Here is a 17,798-nt window from a genome sequence, read left to right as displayed (position 1 = left end):
AAAATGGATCTGCTGTGTAGGGCTGGTTCAAGTTTTGCTGGTGCGTCTGAGCACTGAGATGGATTTGCACAGCTATATACTATAAATTATACATCCCACTGCCACCACTGTGTGTATATCCATATACTGTAGGTGCACTATACCAACCAACATAAATCCAAAATGTTTGTGGTTGCATCTGGAGATATTGCATTATCTATGTACTGCATACAGTTTCACCATGTTATTCTGCACCTGTTCTATATCCATTACGAAACTCATCAAACTGGCTACATTAGCTGCCATGTGGCTTAACATATAAAGTAGCGCACACTGCTGACACCTATTACCATCGCTGGATCTCCCAACAGAACAGAGGCAATCTCCAGCAAAGCAGCTGCTATCACACCAGCTATAAGATCTGCCAGGTCTTGCTGAAGAAAGACAAGGAGAAGTCGGTGAAAAGAAGAAAAGGAAAATATAAATTTGCCATTGTGTAAATCATTAAATAGATCAGATCTGGAATATGGGCACCTGGCACCTTTCTGTCAGAAAAATATAAACTTATCCTGGGTTGGAGACTGGTGACTAAGAAACTAGAAACTGAGCTACAGTATAATAAAATACTTGGCAATATGTGGTTATTTACTTTCTAGAAAATACCTTAGATCAGGGGTGGCCAAACCGCTCCTCGAGATCTACCAACAGTCCATGTTATCCAGATCACCTAGCTGGTGCACAGCTGTAGTCATTACTAACTGTCACATTTTCAAACCTGCTGCTTTCATTCCCACTATAGATCCACAGGGTACCTGAAATACAGGAACTGTTGGTAAATCTTGAGGACAGGTTTGGCCACCCCTGCCTTAAGGTGCCCATACACTAGTAAGATTTATCTTCAGATCTGGCTTGTTGGAACAAAAACATGGTTATGGATGAGTGACAGTTTGTCAGTTTTCCAGCATTTCCAAGCAAATGGTCAACTGTCATTTGCTCTCATCCATAACCATGTTTGGTACTCGTAGTGGGGATAGTAGGGGTATGAAAAAATGGGGTGCATTTAACATGGGAGCCCAGATAATACATAAGTACCGCCTGCTTAATGTCTACAAGTATCTATCAAGGACATAGTCTGATGAGCTTTTTACATACGGGACATTATACTGTAGGTCAGTGACATGTGGTGGGGTGAGGCACAGCCTTTCTTGTCATACTAACGTATATGCCGGGGTTTTGAGTTTATAAAGTATGTCAAAAATACAAAGAATATATTAAAAAAATCTTCTTTTTATTATTCTAATATTTTTTATAGTCAAAACTCTGGATTAAAAAATCTATGGCAGGTGAGGCAGTGCCTCACCTGGCTACCTTTTCTGCACATCTCTTATTAAAACTCAGCAAATCTCCAGCTGTGTATACTGCTGCACATGTGTATAATGCCGGCATGTACCCCTGGGCTCATATATTGTGTGCAAATCTGGCTCTGGTACTTGCCAGAGACTCTTGAGCCATTTACCTAACCGCATATCACTGCTGTAGGTGACAATTGAGTAGCCACTAGGATTGGAGGAAAAACATGTTATAAACACAGAAGTGGAATTATCACGGTGAGGATTCTCATACTGTCACAAGTACGGTGGCATTAATTATTCCATCCACTTTGTTTACCATTACTATGGGGCACATGAGTGAGCTTGGTCCACAGGATATTGCATAATCCATAATGTGTGTCTGTGTATCATACTCTCCAACTCTCCTGGAATGTCTGTCAAGTACCAAGTTTATTAGGTCTCTCCAATATGGTTGCTGTCTCGGGAATGCTTCTGGAATGGGTTTTATAAAAATTGGCCAGTGTAATAGCCTTAACAGGTAATGCTAGCTCATGTGTATCATTTTGCTCATTGTTTTTCTTTTTCTTTTTATTAAAACATGTCTCTCTTCTTGTTATTAATTTCTAGCTAATACAGCTATTGTGTACATTGAAGTACAGGATGAAAATGATCATGTGCCACAATTTTCAAAAAAACTCTACCTTGGAGGAGTGTCAGAAGATGCCAGGATGTTTGCATCTGTCCTTAAAGTAAAGGTAAGAATGATAATGCGTAGAAGCAGGGAAAAGGGTAGGGAAGTTAATACAAATAAGTAAATAAGTGACTGTTACACTCGTATATTGCAGATCTTTAATGTGGATTAGTAAAGAAAATGTTTGTATAAAAAAAAGGGTACTTGTTTCCTAGCACGGCCACACCGATTTACATCGGGGTGGTCGTGTCGGAAAAATCGGGTCGATCGCATCGCATGCGATTTGGTCGCATGCGATGCGATCGTCGCGACCGACCGATTTTGGACCCGATTTTTTTTTTGAATTAAATGTAAATCGGGTCCCTGGGACCCGATTTTACATTGGATTCAATGTAAAATATTCCCAACCCCCCCAAATGTCCCGGCGTACACCCCACCCCACGATAGACGCCAACCCGAAGCGTGGCGAGCGCAGCGAGCCCGCGAGGGGCGGCGGTGCGCGTCCTCCTACCTTTTCATTCCCCTACTATCCACGTCGGCGTGGAGTTGAGAATAGAATAGTGTGGCGAGCGCAGCGAGCCACCGAGCCCGAAGCGTGGCGAGCGCACGTGGATACCTTCACAGGTAAACGCGTCCCTTCGCGGACTTCACAGGTGTCCGCGTCGCCACGGACACCTGTGAAGCCCGCGAGGGGACGCGTATAACTGTGAAGGTATCCGCGTCCCCTCGCGGGGCTCGCTGCGCTCGCCACGCTTCGGGCTCGGTGGCTCGCTGCGCTCGCCACACTATTCTATTCTCAACTCCACGCCGACGTGGATAGTAGGGGAATGAAAAGGTCGGAGGACGCGCACCGCCACCCCTCGCGGGCTCGCTGCGCTCGCCACGCTTCGGGTTGGCGTCTATCGTGGGGTGACGACGGGGACATCTAAAATGTGAAATGGGTCATATTGGCCCATTTCACATTTTTCACATTTTTTCCGCATTTCAATGTTAAAAAATCTTTTAACATTGAAGCCTATGTAAAAATCGGGGGCATCGCGTCGGGACCTATGTTAATGGTCCCGACCGACGCGATGCCCCCGATATTTTACCTTTCCCGACACGATTTCAATGTTAAAATATTTTTTAACATTGAAGTCTATGGGGAAATCGCGGGCATCGCGTCGGTCGCGTCGGGACCATTGTTAACGGTCCCGACCGACGCGATGCCCCCGATATTTTGTCCTAGCCTGCCAAATGGACCTGATTTCAAAGGAAATCGGGTCCATCTTATGGATCGTGTACCTTAACTAAAGGTACACGATCCATAAGATATGTGGCCGTGCTAGGAAACAAGTACCAAAAAAAGTAGGACTGAAACAGAACTCTGGTAAAATAGGGATCATTGATGACAGAGAGCCTGGGTATTGTTTTTTTTTTTTTCATAGCACAAAATTTTGGTCCACCCCAATGTGAACTATGAAGCACCATCTCTTTATTGAAAGGCCAAGTCCCTACTCCATCTGCCCCCCCCCCCCCCCCCATCGATTGCTGTCAATGGTATAAGCCACAGAGGGCACCATTGATTAATTTTTGCTGTTATAAAAAGGACTACAAGCATGACTTGGATTGTGTGTGGTACTCTGGTGAAGTCTTTAACTGAATCAATGACATTGAAAATTGTATTTTCTATTCAGATAAATGAAAACACTGTACTCATAGCTTTGCTTTCCACAATTACAAAACTAGCACAAACTTTAAACATTGGTCACCAACACCTCTGAAAATATTCCACTAAAACAAAAAATACAAGGTATTGATAAGTTACTATGTATACCAGTGACTTCTAAAGTAAGACTTTAGAAGTGTTTAAGACAAAAGACAACCATTCTCCATATATTTTTTCTAATTCCGTACTCAACACTTTCACACAATGATATGCGCTAACTGTAGAACTGTTGGCTGCACTTATTTCCAGCCTTGCTTTGAGGTCAAATTCCGTTTTCTTCCACTGCACTTGCTATTGTCTGTTTGTATTACTTTATCTGTAATGTCTTCATCAGGGCACATGATCTGTCACCTGCTAACAGAATTAGATTTCTCCTGCAAGGCCGTTCTCTCCCTGTCTCCCTCCCGCTGCTAAACCGTTCACCTCTGATTTCCTACCCCCCATCTTTGTGCTTTGTCCTATGTGTTCTCACATTCATCCCTTAGTTCTCTCATTCCTCTCTTTCCCTTCCATATCATTCTGTTTTTTTTACAGCCTCTAAGGGTCTTAATTGCAAATTGTTGACTTTTGTAAGTTGCTTCTTCCCAGCAAGTATTTGGGGAAGTTAAAAATGCCTAAACATAAGGTGGAAATATTGTAGAATGTCTGGCAAACACAGTGTGACCGGTAAATTAATGTGCTCGGGTGTCCATTCACCAGAACAGTGCAACAATATAGCAATTACACAGGGCAACACTCCAGGAGATTATCATCCAAAGTAAATTCCAGACACATGTCCTATGTGTTGTTGGTGAATGTTTCAGAGACCCAACTCCTTTATCAAGACCAAAACAGACAATACAGAAAAGAACATTTAAATAACTATGATGTGTAGTCACTCTGTGCCGACAGATCACTTCTGGTTATACTTCTGGCACCCGGCCATCAGTACGGTGATGTAATCGGGGCTCAGGGCTGATCAGTCTGCACAGGATCCCAATAGAAAGAGCAATTAGAGAGATCTCTTAAAACAGTTTGCTCTCTCTAGAACACTGCCAGGGCAGAACCTGGTGGCTTTGACTATTGCATCTGTAATCAGAAGCAAAATTACAAGTTCTTGGCATTTGTTGGGACAGCTGTTTATTGGAGCTGCTGCCCTGCTTTGCATAAATTGTTAAATAGATCCCAAAAAATCTGATATGCTGCAATAAGTAATTATAATTTTCAGGGCCCTTTCACCACCACTGATTAATGGGCCCCATAAACGTAACAAATGTGCTCCAATTGGCAATGTACATTATTGTTGAATACTGAATGAATTGTGGTGTGAATATACAATTACTGGGTACTTGTTTCCTAGCACGGCCACAATCGTAAGTAATCGTGTCCCTTAATTAAGGGACACGATTACCCCGATGAACCCGATTTCTTTTGAAATCAGGTCCATTTTGCCGGCTAGGAAACAAAAATCGGGGGCATCGCGTCGGTCGGGACCATTAACATTGGTCCCGACGCGACCGACTCGATGCCCCCGATATTTGCATTGACTTCAATGTTAAAAAATTTTTTAACATTGAAATCTTGTCGGGAACGGTAAAATATCGGGGGCATCGCGTCGGTCGGGACCATTAACATTGGTCCCGACGCGATGCGACGCGATGCACCCGATTTTTACATAGGATTCAATGTTAAAATTTTTTTTAACATTGAAATGGTGTAAAAATGTAAAAAAATGTGAAATGGGTCAATATGACCCATTTCACATTATAAATGTCCCCGTCGTCGCCCCACGATAGACGGCAACCCGAAGCGTGGCGAGCGCAGCGAGCCCGCGAGGGGCGGCGGTACGCGTCCTCCGACCTTTTCATGCCCTACTATCCACTAGGGCGTGGAGTGAGAATAGAATAGTGTGGCGAGCGCAGCGAGCCACCGAGCCCGAAGCGTGGCGAGTGCAGCGAGCCCCGCGAGGGGACGCGGATACCTTCACAGGTAAACGCGTCCCTTCGCGGGCTTCACAGGTGTCCGTGGCGACGCGGACACCTGTGAAGCCCGCGAAGGGACGCGATTACCTGTGAAGGTATCCGCGTCCCCTCGCGGGGCTCGCTGCGCTCGCCACGCTTCGGGCTCGGTGGCTCGCTGCGCTCGCCACACTATTCTATTCTCACTCCACGCCCTAGTGGATAGTAGGGCATGAAAAGGTCGGAGGACGCGTACCGCCGCCCCTCGCGGGCTCGCTGCGCGCGCCACGCTTCGGGTTGCCGTCTATCGTGGGGCGCTGTGTACGCGCTTCAATTTGGGGGGGTTTGGAATTTTTTTCATTCAATCCAATGTAAAATTGGGTCCCAGGGACCCAATTTACATTGGATTTAATGAAAAAATCGGGTCAAAAATCGGTCGGTCGCGTCGATCGCATCGCATGCGACCAAATCGCATGCGATGCGATCGACCCGATTTTTTTCAGCACGACCACCCCGATCTTAATCGGTGTGGCCGTGCTAGGAAACAAGTACCAATTACTGTAATTCAAGTTATTACTAAAGCTGTATGTACTGTATGTCTTCTTAATAACAAACCACATAAAAGTAGGTCAACGCTACTTCCCTACTTGTCTGGCCAAGTGTATGTATACATCACAGGCTTTATCAATTAGTGCTGTTACAGGTACTAGAACGTGCCCCATGCATCCCACTCAAAGCCATTAGGTTGCATTATGAGCACCTCCAGCTAATTTATTATCATTATCTGATCCATTCAGTACTTCTGTGACTGGTTCTTACATATCACAGAAAGCTCCTAATCTGTTCCAACTTCTCCTGTCTGACTTCTTAAACATGCTACATTCTTGACCTACAAATCATTTCATCTACACAAAGAAAAGAAAGGGCAATGGTCTGCCAAAAAAAAAAAGGGGGATAGTGATATACAAAAGTAAGCGCTAAAATGAATTTAATTTCCTGATGGCAGAATATTACTTTATAAAGTAGAAAATATACCACTACTCACGGTCATGCTGGAAAAAAAAGTATATAAAGGTATCTTTTCCTAAAGGTGGTCAACGTCAGGATGCCACGGTAAAAAAAAAAAGTGTTGAACCTGCCCACTTGTCACGCCTTCTACTTTATAAAGTAATATTCCTTCCTACCCATATGGTGATTGAAAACAAAGAAACCTTTATTCTCCTTATCCCACTTTTCTATCTGTGAGTGCGATTACGCCTATAAAGATTTCCAGATTAAAAGAAACCTTGATGTGCATATTCATACTGTACATGCTTGACTCTGGTTATGCAAGAAAATTCACGTCTCAGTGAGATAGTTATCTTGCATGCTGTTTCACCTTTATATCATTCTTGTGCAAGTCAGAACCTACTACACTTTTGCATTTATTTAATTGTCTTTCATGTATGAAGTCTTGAATAACCACTAAGAAAAGTCACCCATGATTTTGAACCCTGGGAACATTCTGCCATCAGGGAAGTAATTTCATGTTAGAGCTTACTTTGTATATCATTATCTCCCTTTTTAATTCTGTTATTATATGAATTTACGCGAACACTTCCAGCTAATTCTAGCTGCTTTCATAGCACCTGTAGTGTTATTCGCTTTTATTTTCCCATATTTACTATTTATCTGCAAGATTTGCTATATGACTTCACAAAAGAGCAGATACATTTGTAAATTCATAATTGACCCTTATTAGTTACAAATGGGCGTTCAATACAGTACATTATATTCAGGAGAGATGAATTGTATTATAGAGTTTTGGCATGTACAGTAATCTGCTCACTTCCTCTCTAAAACAGTAGTTTGATTGGAAAGTATTATTCACTATAAAAATAATTAGCAGCATAATTGTCTTTCCAATAGATTAACAAGATTTCCGGAGAAGCAAAGAAAACAACATATTAATAGCTTGACGAGATACATTTGTAATTTAATTCACTATTACATTTTATTTACATTTGATTTCCTTTTAATTAGCTTTCTCCTGTGTAATAATTCATGTCTATTAACAAGGTCTTTCTTTTAAAAATTGCAGCATCAGCAGTAAAATGTTACCGGCCTACTGTAAAAGTAATGTGGAACGTTTTAGAAAAGAAAAGAGTAGATAAGTGATGTCAGTTGAATACAGTCCTCAAAGGCAGACTATGGACATTTTTCTGGTCCACACGCAATGCTGTGAATTTCTCAGCGTTGCGTGTGGACTAAATGCCACCCGCTGCCCGCAGGGATAGCTGCCCCCCTCGCATGCACTGGTGACCATCTAATGAATTTTCCAGCACTTGCAGATCTGTGAAACCTCTGTGGTATCTCAGATCTGCAAGCGCCTTGTCCGGTAAGCGGGCAGGCAGCTGATGTCAACTGCCCCCCCCCCCCCCCCCCCACCGTGTCACTGGGCCATTTAAATGGGAATGCCCAGAGTTTTCAAGGGAAGGCCCATGAAATGCTGATCTTTCCCATGGGCTGTGCCCCCTGCCGCCACCCCACGCCAGCCGCCTGTACTGCCAGGTGCGAGCAGGACTCAGAACATGTAGTTCGACATGCCCACTCGCACCCAGCATCTGCAAATGTGCAGAAATGCGCATGCGCAAAAAAATCTCTGCGGGGGACCGATTAAATTAGAATAACTCCCTATGGGCGTCTAATTCTTTAACATTTGTGTGCTAATTTTGGAATATTAGATATTCCATAGAATTAAATTGCATTTTAGGTCCTGTTCTCTTTAATAGACTCTTTGCAATAAGCAGTTTGGAAAGTCCTGTGCCAAATATCAGGGTTATATACTGCCTGATCCTGGGGATAGTGATGTTATTAATGCTGTTTACAGAGCGCTTTAACTTTTTAGGCTTATTAGACCTGGTCTCTAGATATTGCAGAGACAATTCTCCTTGGGTTTCATTGCAGGAAGTTATGCCATTTCCTGTCAATCAATCTTCTGAATTTCTTGACCAAGGATCTGCAATTTCGTATTCCCATCACACCTTCATTATATCTTATACACAAACAAAGAAATGAACATCTGCAGAGAAGATGCACAATACTGTACATTATACCCAAATATTTGAATGTCCTAAAGCAAAAACTATAGTTGGTCAATTTTTAATTGTTCACATTTCACCTTTTCCATTCTGCTAGGTATGTAATTTATAGTCATTAGTACCTATTACGCATGTTCTTATTTACAACAGTATTTTATTGCCCACTATGAAAAAACTAGATAAACGTGGGTATAGGATATATTCTAGTTAAATATTCTTAGACCGTTTTTGATCTTATCCATGTCATATAAATAATTTGACAAAGCCCCGGTGCTATGGCCAGCGGGCATTTTGTAACATTAATATTCTACTAACAAAAGCAGATTGGTTGTCTTGAAGCCTTTTTGATAACGCTGAATTTGTTAATATATTTTGGGCACGTAGCGACTTTACTGGGCAATGAAAATATTATTTAGTACTGATACAGAAGCTACAACAAACAGCAGTTAACAAACAGGGGGGGAGATGCACTAAGCCTTGGAGAATGCTAAAGTGCTGAGAGACAAAGTACAGTACCCCCCTATCAGCTATTACGTTTCCGACCTGCACTCTATCGACACACACTATATCTTGCATGGTATCAGATGCGCACTGTAACCAACACTGTATCTGACCCACGCTGTATCTTGCACTGTGTCCAACCAGCACTCTAACCCACACTGTATGCAAAGCACACTGTAACCCTATTGTGTGCTGCTGGGGTGGTGGGGGTGTGTGGTTTAACATGTATAAGGGTTCTACTGTGTGGTGTATCATGTATAAGGGTACTACTATTTGGTGTATAAGTGCACTACTGTGTGGTTTAACATGTATAGGGGTACTACTATTTGGAGTATCACATATAAGTGCACTACTGTGTGGTTTAACATCTATAAGGGTACTACTGTGTGGTGTATTGTGACTAATGTCAATTCTGTGTGGTATAATGAGCACTGTGCTGTGTATTTGTGCTGATACTCTGTCACTTAAGGGGTGATTCTAATCTACTCGCTAAACATTGAGTTCGGTCTGGTCCTGATGGTTGTGGGACTAGACATGTGCATGGTCGTTTATGCACATGTGCAGGTCCCCTTTGCGAATGGCTTAGGTGACTTGCATATTTACCGAGCCAATCGCAGGGATCAGGGAGGGGCCAGGGCCATCGTCGGTGGGTACAGGGGTCACCCATGGGAACGCCAAGTGTTTCATGGGCGTCCCCCAAGGTCTGAAGCTGCCATGATAGCAGAACAGGAAGCCACAGCCAACAGCATATCCTACATTTCAAATCTGTATTGCAGTGAAGCAATGGGGTTTTAGTATAAGTGCTTCAGTGCAGAGGACACAGTCTAAGAAGCTTTCTGAACCTGCTGAGGATGAGCCACACTTGTCCTTTGTGCTTAAGTGGGTAAATATTTACACAAAATTATATTATGTCCCCAAGCAAAGAATAAACCAATGTGTTTCATTAGAGCATATGGTCATCGGTGGATTGCTAAGGCTAGTGACCATCATCATCCAGTATTTGAACCAAACCTTGACCACATGCAAATAACATGAGTCTATATTGTGCTTGTACTTCTTATTTTATGGTCTTCAAGTGTTGATAATTGTGCAAATGTGTCCTTATCTTACTCAGTATAAAGAGAAATGCCTCCATCCTGTCAATTATTTCCTATCCAGGCACAAGCAGACGTATCTGGCAGAATAATTTAAATCTGTATGTAGTACACGCTCTGCATGAGCACCTCCCTCCCCCCACCCCATATGTTCTAGCAAATTATTGTAAGTCCACGCTGTTTTGCTAACATTCAATATTTGTAAATTGCTGTTTTTTTGTTAGTAGCATTCATAGATTTTACAGTAAAAGGTTTATTATTATGAAAATCACTGGATGGTATTTTTGTATAGTTTAGGCAGTTTATGTAAATAAATGCAAATTTCAAGTGAAGGAATGTGATTTGTATAGAATGTCTGCCTCCATGTTTTACTAAATACTTTTAAATGCTCCAGTAAAATCAAATAGTTTCCATTAAATAGGGTACATCTTCTTTACGAAAACATAGAGACATATTTGTATTTTTTTTCCTTCCAGCATCCAGATTACATGGTCAGCCACATTATTTTATTTGCATTTTACTATTAATATTGAAGAGAGAGAATTTGTTGCGAAAAGATATCTGTGCGTTCATTCTAATCTATTTATTTATTTATTTATTCAGAATGATTACTCTTATCCGAAACGATTTAACCCTTTGAATGGCAACATTTCTGTGAGAGATGTTCAAAATATCCGCTAAAAAATGCCAGCGTCGCTCACATTTGTTATATAAACTCATATAAACAAATTTTTGTGTAAAAGAAAATAAAAAATAAAAAAAATTATATTTCCTATGTAAGGTAAACCTAACAGGTCATTACGGTGAATAAAAAATGTTTGCTTGGCAATTTTTACACCTATTTTGACAAATGCACTTGGCACTGAAAGGGTTAAGATGGTTTAAACTCCTCCATCCAGTGGCGTAACTACTGTAAGGCAGCCCCAGAAGCCGCTTGGGGGAGCAAGCAGCAGTGGGGTCTGTGTGGGCGCCGGCACCCACTCGACGCACCAACATGCTGCTGCCTACCGCTGCCCACTGACTGAGCACTGGAGGTGCTGCTTCGCGGGTGCGGCCATGGCAGAGCAGTCATCACGTCACACGCTGGGGGAAAATGCTGGAGAGGAGCCTGGAGGGGGGGGGGGCACAAACTTTTTGGCAGGGGGGAGCAAAATTTATAGTTACACCACTGCCTCCATCATCATTTAGATGTTGTATATAATAATATATTGCAACGTGCACATTATACATACATATAAATATAATCATTTGCGTAGCATAATGCAATAGTTGATGTTTTTCTTTTTTAGCAGTTAGTGCCATAGAAATCATCCCCATGCTTCTGAAAGGGAATAAAGGTTCAGGGTGAATATTTGAAGAGCTGACATTGGAAATGCCAGTACCTTTTTCTATAAGCAGTTGCCATGTTACCAGAATGCTGTATGCTCACTCAAGGCTTAAGACACATTAGGACTCTATAAATAAAAGAGGCTCATTATTCCTCTACAGCTGGGCTGTAGTATTATAACAGTGTGGACATGGAGAGATGAAAGATGAACTTGAATTAAATGAATGTAAGGAATGCAAACAGATTGTGTATGTACAATTGCATACAACAGTAGTATATATATATACATATATATATAGAGAGGGAGAAAATTACATTTATAATGAATTTAAAAAAATGTAATACGTAAATGCAATATGTTAGTTATGCTGATGTGATTTGCATATAGTTTACCAGCCAACAATATTATAAAGTGTTCATAGTTTGAATCACAGAATTATTCCAATGATATGCCGCTTGGGAGGGCCTGGTCTATTCAAAATGGGGCATGGCCTCGAGGGATGATGCTCCCACCTGTTTCACCACCTTGGGGGTATGGCTCAGTGAGCAGCTGGCCTTATCCCCTGTCCCCCCTGCTTGCTGTGAATAGACTGAGACTACATCCCCTCGCATTTGGCCAAAGGGGACAGAAATCATTCACCACATTTTCATGGGGACGCCTATAAAACTGCCCCCCTCTGGAGCAAACGGCTCGGCGAGTTTGAAACTCACGCTTGCATAAACGCACATGCACAAACCCCAAACATAGGCAGCACAGGTGACAGGGAGGACACTCGTACTAGGCACCGGCCAGTTGAGGGGCCGCAAGGCTTTGAGGGACTCAGGGGCATGGCTGACTAATCACCTGGTTAGCTACTCGTATTAATGACTTTAGTGACATCACACAATACCTGTAATGTGTAAAGGAGGCCCCCCACAATACCTGTAATGTGGTATGTGGGGGGTCTCCATCACCTTCCTGGGCGCCTCCTCCTCCCCTCACCCGGGACAGCTAAGCAGGATGTCCCCTGTGCCTCCTCCTCTCCCCTGCAGCCGGAAAGATGTCCGGCTGCTTTGCTAGGTGGAGGAGGGGTTTGCTTTTCGGGTTCAGGAGGACCTGCAGGAAGGTAAGCCAGGGAGAGGGGGGGGGGGGGCGGGTTGGTGGAGGTGGCGGGTTTGCGGCGCGCGGCGATAGAAGCGCATAGGCTGCGATACCCTAGGTGGCGATGCCCTGCGATGACACAGCGGCCGGGTATTCGTACATTACAAAATGCTGTAAAAACCCTGAAAAAATGGGGGTTTTACTGCATTTTTAGCTTAGTACAGCCCACCCTAAATATTAATTATCTGTTTATTTCTAATTATAAATAATAAATACATCCAATATGTAATGTAATACAGATACGTGTGAGGTGTTGGGGGGGGGGGGGGGCAAATATATCAGTGTTCTGGGCCCCAAGAATTCTGGTGCCGGCCCTGAACATAGGGGAAGGGGCCCAATTCAGTCCACTACCCCATATTGCATTGAGATGGTAATGGGGAAAAATCCAAAAGCAACCACTTGTACACTATGAGCCTACATTATGAAAGCTGTGTGCCTTGCACCAGATACTTGAAATAAGTTTTAATTTAGCTTCCACTGGCTCTGGTTCCAAACAGGGTTACCAGTAGTAAATTATTTTAGCATTTTTTATTCATGCTTACTGGCTTTATAGCTATTTAGTAGCTGATTTATATTGTTGGCAGCAGTGTGACAGTAGATTCATTTTTGCATTATCTCCCCAAAAAATGTCTTGTAGTTAAAAGACATACTTTACTTATATGAATAACATGACATCAAATAACAGCATAAAGCATAACTCTGGATGCTTAAATAAATTGTTAAATATAATAAAATACCAAGGGGCTTCCAGTTATGATCAAAGCCGTGGAAATAATGTTTGCACATGAAAACTACAATTGACTGCAGTAAGGATTTTCAGATGATAAAAATCTACCTAATTATGGAAAATCTCATCGTGCTGCAAAATATTATACCGTAGCTCGAAAATAAAAATAAATTCAAATTCTTTGGAAACAATTTACATCGATCAAAAATAAACAGGAGAGAACTTTATATTTTCCCATGAAATGTTATCGGATTATCACATTGTGTTTTAGGCCTCCGTGCCATTACATGACCTTTGATGATTTAAAACAATATTTTTGTGACAAGCTGACCCCTAAGGGTCTTGTGAGTCACCTGTTACTTTAATGGGTCAGGTACTTAATGCTTATAAGAGATGACTGGAAACAGATTTCAATTTAACAAGCCTGTATTCTGGTGATAGGAAATAAAAAAATACAGAGAGAGACAACATGGAATCATGCAGCCTCATCTTCCAACATCCATTTATATCAGCTTAATTCCTCTTAAGTGCCATACACACAGGGCTATTTTAGCCCATTTTGTAAGCGATCTGACTAGAACACTTAGAAATGAATCACGGAATGCACCGTGTGTATGCCCCGAGTGATGGTGATGCATGGTCCTGTGTGTCACCATCGCCTGACTAGATCTTGACTACATGTCTAGTCAAATTGTCAGTGTTCTAATAAGAGAACCCTGGTTACCACAGATTGCCCATACACACATCGCTATGTGTGATTGGGTGATCTAGCAATCCTCGTTTGCTGAGCGATCTGACAAGACTATGTGATGTGTATGAGCATGCTTAGACTATGGGCCTTATTCTAGTTCACTGTTTCTGACAAAATCCTTCTTAGATGCACAAAACCATGTGCACTGCAGGGGGGAAGATGTAAAATGTGCAGAGGTAATTAGATTTGGGTGAGTTATTTTGTTTCTGTGCAGGGTAAATACTGGCTGCATTATTTTTACACTGCAATATAGATCTCACTTTGAGGTAAAACTCCACCCAAATCTAATTATCTCTGCACAAGTTACATCTGTCCCACCTGCAGTGCACCTGGTTTTGTCCATCTAAGAAGGATTTTGTCAGAAAGAGTGAACTAGAATAAGGTCCTATGTGATGTGTATGAACCATGCTCAGCACACACGGCTCATACACATCGCCACATGTGTATAAGCCTTTACCCTACTGCCCATGAGGGTCAGGAGTACAAACCGTGCAGTACTTGGTTGGTACGTAGTGTTCCCGCTATGCTGTTTTAGCGGGGCGCTGCGCCCTGCCCGATTTCTAAAGGGCAAAATGTGCCCTGCCCCTCCAGCAGCGCCCCGCTAAAAGAGCCTGCTGCCTGACTTAATGTTGTGCCCGGGGAAGCTCCAGGCACCGCAATCACAGCGGCGGTAGGCTTCCCCGGCAGGCCACGGATTTCGGTGGGGCCAGGTCCGCCCCCTTGTATGACGGAGGAAGCCCGGGCACGCCTCCTTTAGTGACGTCGGCGGCCCAGGACCACCTACAATGATGACGTCGGCAGGCCCGGTCCGCCCCCATTGCGCTGCCCCCGTGCAGCGGCACCCTGCCCCAAAAAATTCCTAGGGGGAATACTAGTATGGTATGCTCAGTGTGGTAGTGGACTCTCCTCATAAATGTACCAACCATCTGCTCAGTTCCTTGAACTGGTTTCCACTATGTCAAGGTTCCGGGTGCATCTACCCTTTCTCCTATATTGGATAAGAGCTGAGATTAGCACTGGGGTTTTGGGGCATGGTTTGCTTTATTCACAGGAGAATTAAATATTTTCATGCCAAGGTTTGGGCATCGATACATATTTTAAAAGTAAGTATGAAAAGATACTGTATGTAATTAACAAAGCGTATGTGTTTTTTTTTGTGTTTAGATCCTACTCTCCCACTCGCCGTAGAGTTCTCACCCTTGTGGAAAAATGACATGCAGAAATGGTATAAAGGGGGGCCCATCATATTACAAAAAAGAAGATAGTGCCCCCCCACTCATTGGCTGAAGATTATAATAAATAGAGCCGTAAGGGGTGTTGTATGAAAGATTGAAGAGAGATAACATTGACCCTTATTCTGATCGGTGCGGCCGGATCCGAATATGCGGCCAGGACCGTGCGTGCGAAACCCCGCCTTCCATACAGATCGCCAACTCCGTCCGTACGCGGTAAGAAGCTGGCCGAACGGACCGCACGTGTATTTCTCATGGAATACGCCTCCTCCATCTCAAGGAACCTCCCCCATCATTCGATGGTCACAGAACATCGAATGCAGGACCGAGTGGTCCACCAGCTCCCGCAACCTCAGACCACACGGACATTTCTCCGTGCAAAAGCAGGGATCTGGGCGGGCAGCTGACATCCGGCGATGTCATATGTCCGCCCCCTACACGTGCGTCACGGCCGCATTACCATACGTACGCCAAGCGTTTGCATGGGAACGCCCATGAAACGCGGGGCGTATGCATATGGTAATGAGCCCAAATAGCCCTTCACGCCCCTCTCCACCCCCTGTTCGGAGTGTTCACATTTCATGCGGGATTTGGCCGTACGCCCCGCTCGCACATGCGCAGAGACGCCTCTACACATGCGCAGACACAAAACATCGGCGGCACGAACGCACACGGATATTACCGCACCAACCAGAATAAGGGCCATTGTGAGAGATATAGGGGATGATTCTGGTTGAATCGGTAAACTGTGAACATCACAGCTTACCGAGTGCCAGAGAACCCGCCCTGCTGAAAATCCACCACCCCCCTGCCGTTTCCCCTCGCAACCATGCAAGGGGATGTGTACCAAAGACACATCCCGTCACATGTGTCCGCTGCAGGAGTAATCATCGATGGTCAAAAATTGGAATTAGGAAAAATTCTTTCTCTAGCCACGTACAGTAAACGGACTATCCTAGCAGTTCATATTTACAAATCGTAAGTCCATTGTCGGGGACATACAAAGTGCACACAGGCATACGCCTGGTCAGAATTAAATCCCAAAGTGTTACCGTATGTAAAATGTATAGAGTCCATTATTAAGCATTATAATAGCACAGTTACAGTTCCTGTTGCTGGCATATGAGTGACGATTTGTCTACCCCCTATTTCTAGAATATATGACCATCATAAATAATATTAATGAACATCAAATTTTGTCAATTGGTTTAATGACAGCTCCATGGGTACCCCAAATAAGATAATGAGAAATCTAAAACTTGATTTAAGCAATGTTGGAATGCCAGGAAGGCCACACATACTGCTATGTTGGTGGTGAGTTTTTTATTATTGCGATTAGGCACATGTAGTGGCATGCTAGGGATAATCATTGTCTAAGATTGCAAGCTGAGCAGAACACCAAGAGGTTTAGCTGCTCGGCCAGACCTCCAGATGTCCGGAAAAGCTGATCAGGACATAGGCCTTTCAGAAATCTGCATTCATAACTATTTCCAAGTTGTTAACTTAAGTGGTTTGTCTATCTATATTATATAATAAGGTCCAGATACAGAGATGGAAGTAAATTGGGCTTCAGGGATACTGAGATTAGGATGGGTGGGTAATGATTAACTGGGTCTGTTCTTACTTGGGTAGCCCAATATTGAGATGTAGGAAAGCTCACCCTCAACATGCACAATCTCTATAGTGAAATATTTTTCAGTGTCAACATCCGTGCTGTATATAGCAATAGGGCCTAATAGAGTACCAGCACCAATGCCAGCTACAGATGGGGGCTGCAGCACATTTCAAAATTCAAATAGGGGAGCCACACTAACTTCCCTCCCTAACTCTTCCAATCAATGCTGGCCAGGACCCACTGGCAGTTGTTGTGGCTCCCATATTTGAATTTTGGGTTGTGCTGCAGTTCTTCTAATCTTTATCAGGTTCTGGATGATAGACAGTCAAACAGTTAATAGTTTGACACCTTATGGTCAACATGCTGTACTCTAGGTCGATGTTTATAAAATATTGACAGAAGAAAGGTCGGCAGTTCTAAAGATTGACAGATACAAAAGGTCAACAGTTCAAAAAGTTGACATGCCAATGGTTGACGCATGGTTTATTGTTTTTTATTTACAACCTTTTCATAATTTACCATCCACATAGATTGCAGTTGGGAATAGAAACATCAGTACTGAGCACAGTAGTGTGGCGAGTGAAGTGAGTCTGAAAGGGTATGTTTTCACCATTTGGCTTGGATGTGGTTAAATATACAAAATGACACCAAAAAACAAAATCCTGTTGACCATATTGACCTTTT

The 17,798-nt window shown here is 43.1% G+C and overlaps 1 protein-coding gene across 5 annotated transcripts in view; it reads left to right on the top strand.

Annotated features, from left to right (window-relative positions):
• Positions 1-17,798, top strand: part of PCDH15 (protocadherin related 15) — a 1,154,330-nt gene that overhangs the window by 1,018,822 nt on the left and 117,710 nt on the right. For all 5 annotated transcript variants that reach the window (XM_083149096.1, XM_083149095.1, XM_083149094.1 and 2 more), the window contains one exon: positions 1,938-2,065. In XM_083149096.1, coding sequence (XP_083005222.1) covers positions 1,938-2,065 — 128 coding nt within the window. The remainder of the gene's footprint in view (positions 1-1,937; positions 2,066-17,798) is intronic.

This window comes from Crinia signifera, chromosome 6 (assembly GCF_055691185.1).
Source record: "Crinia signifera chromosome 6, ASM5569118v1, whole genome shotgun sequence".
Lineage (NCBI taxonomy): Eukaryota > Metazoa > Chordata > Amphibia > Anura > Myobatrachidae > Crinia > Crinia signifera.
This window is presented reverse-complemented; position numbering and strand designations above follow the sequence as displayed.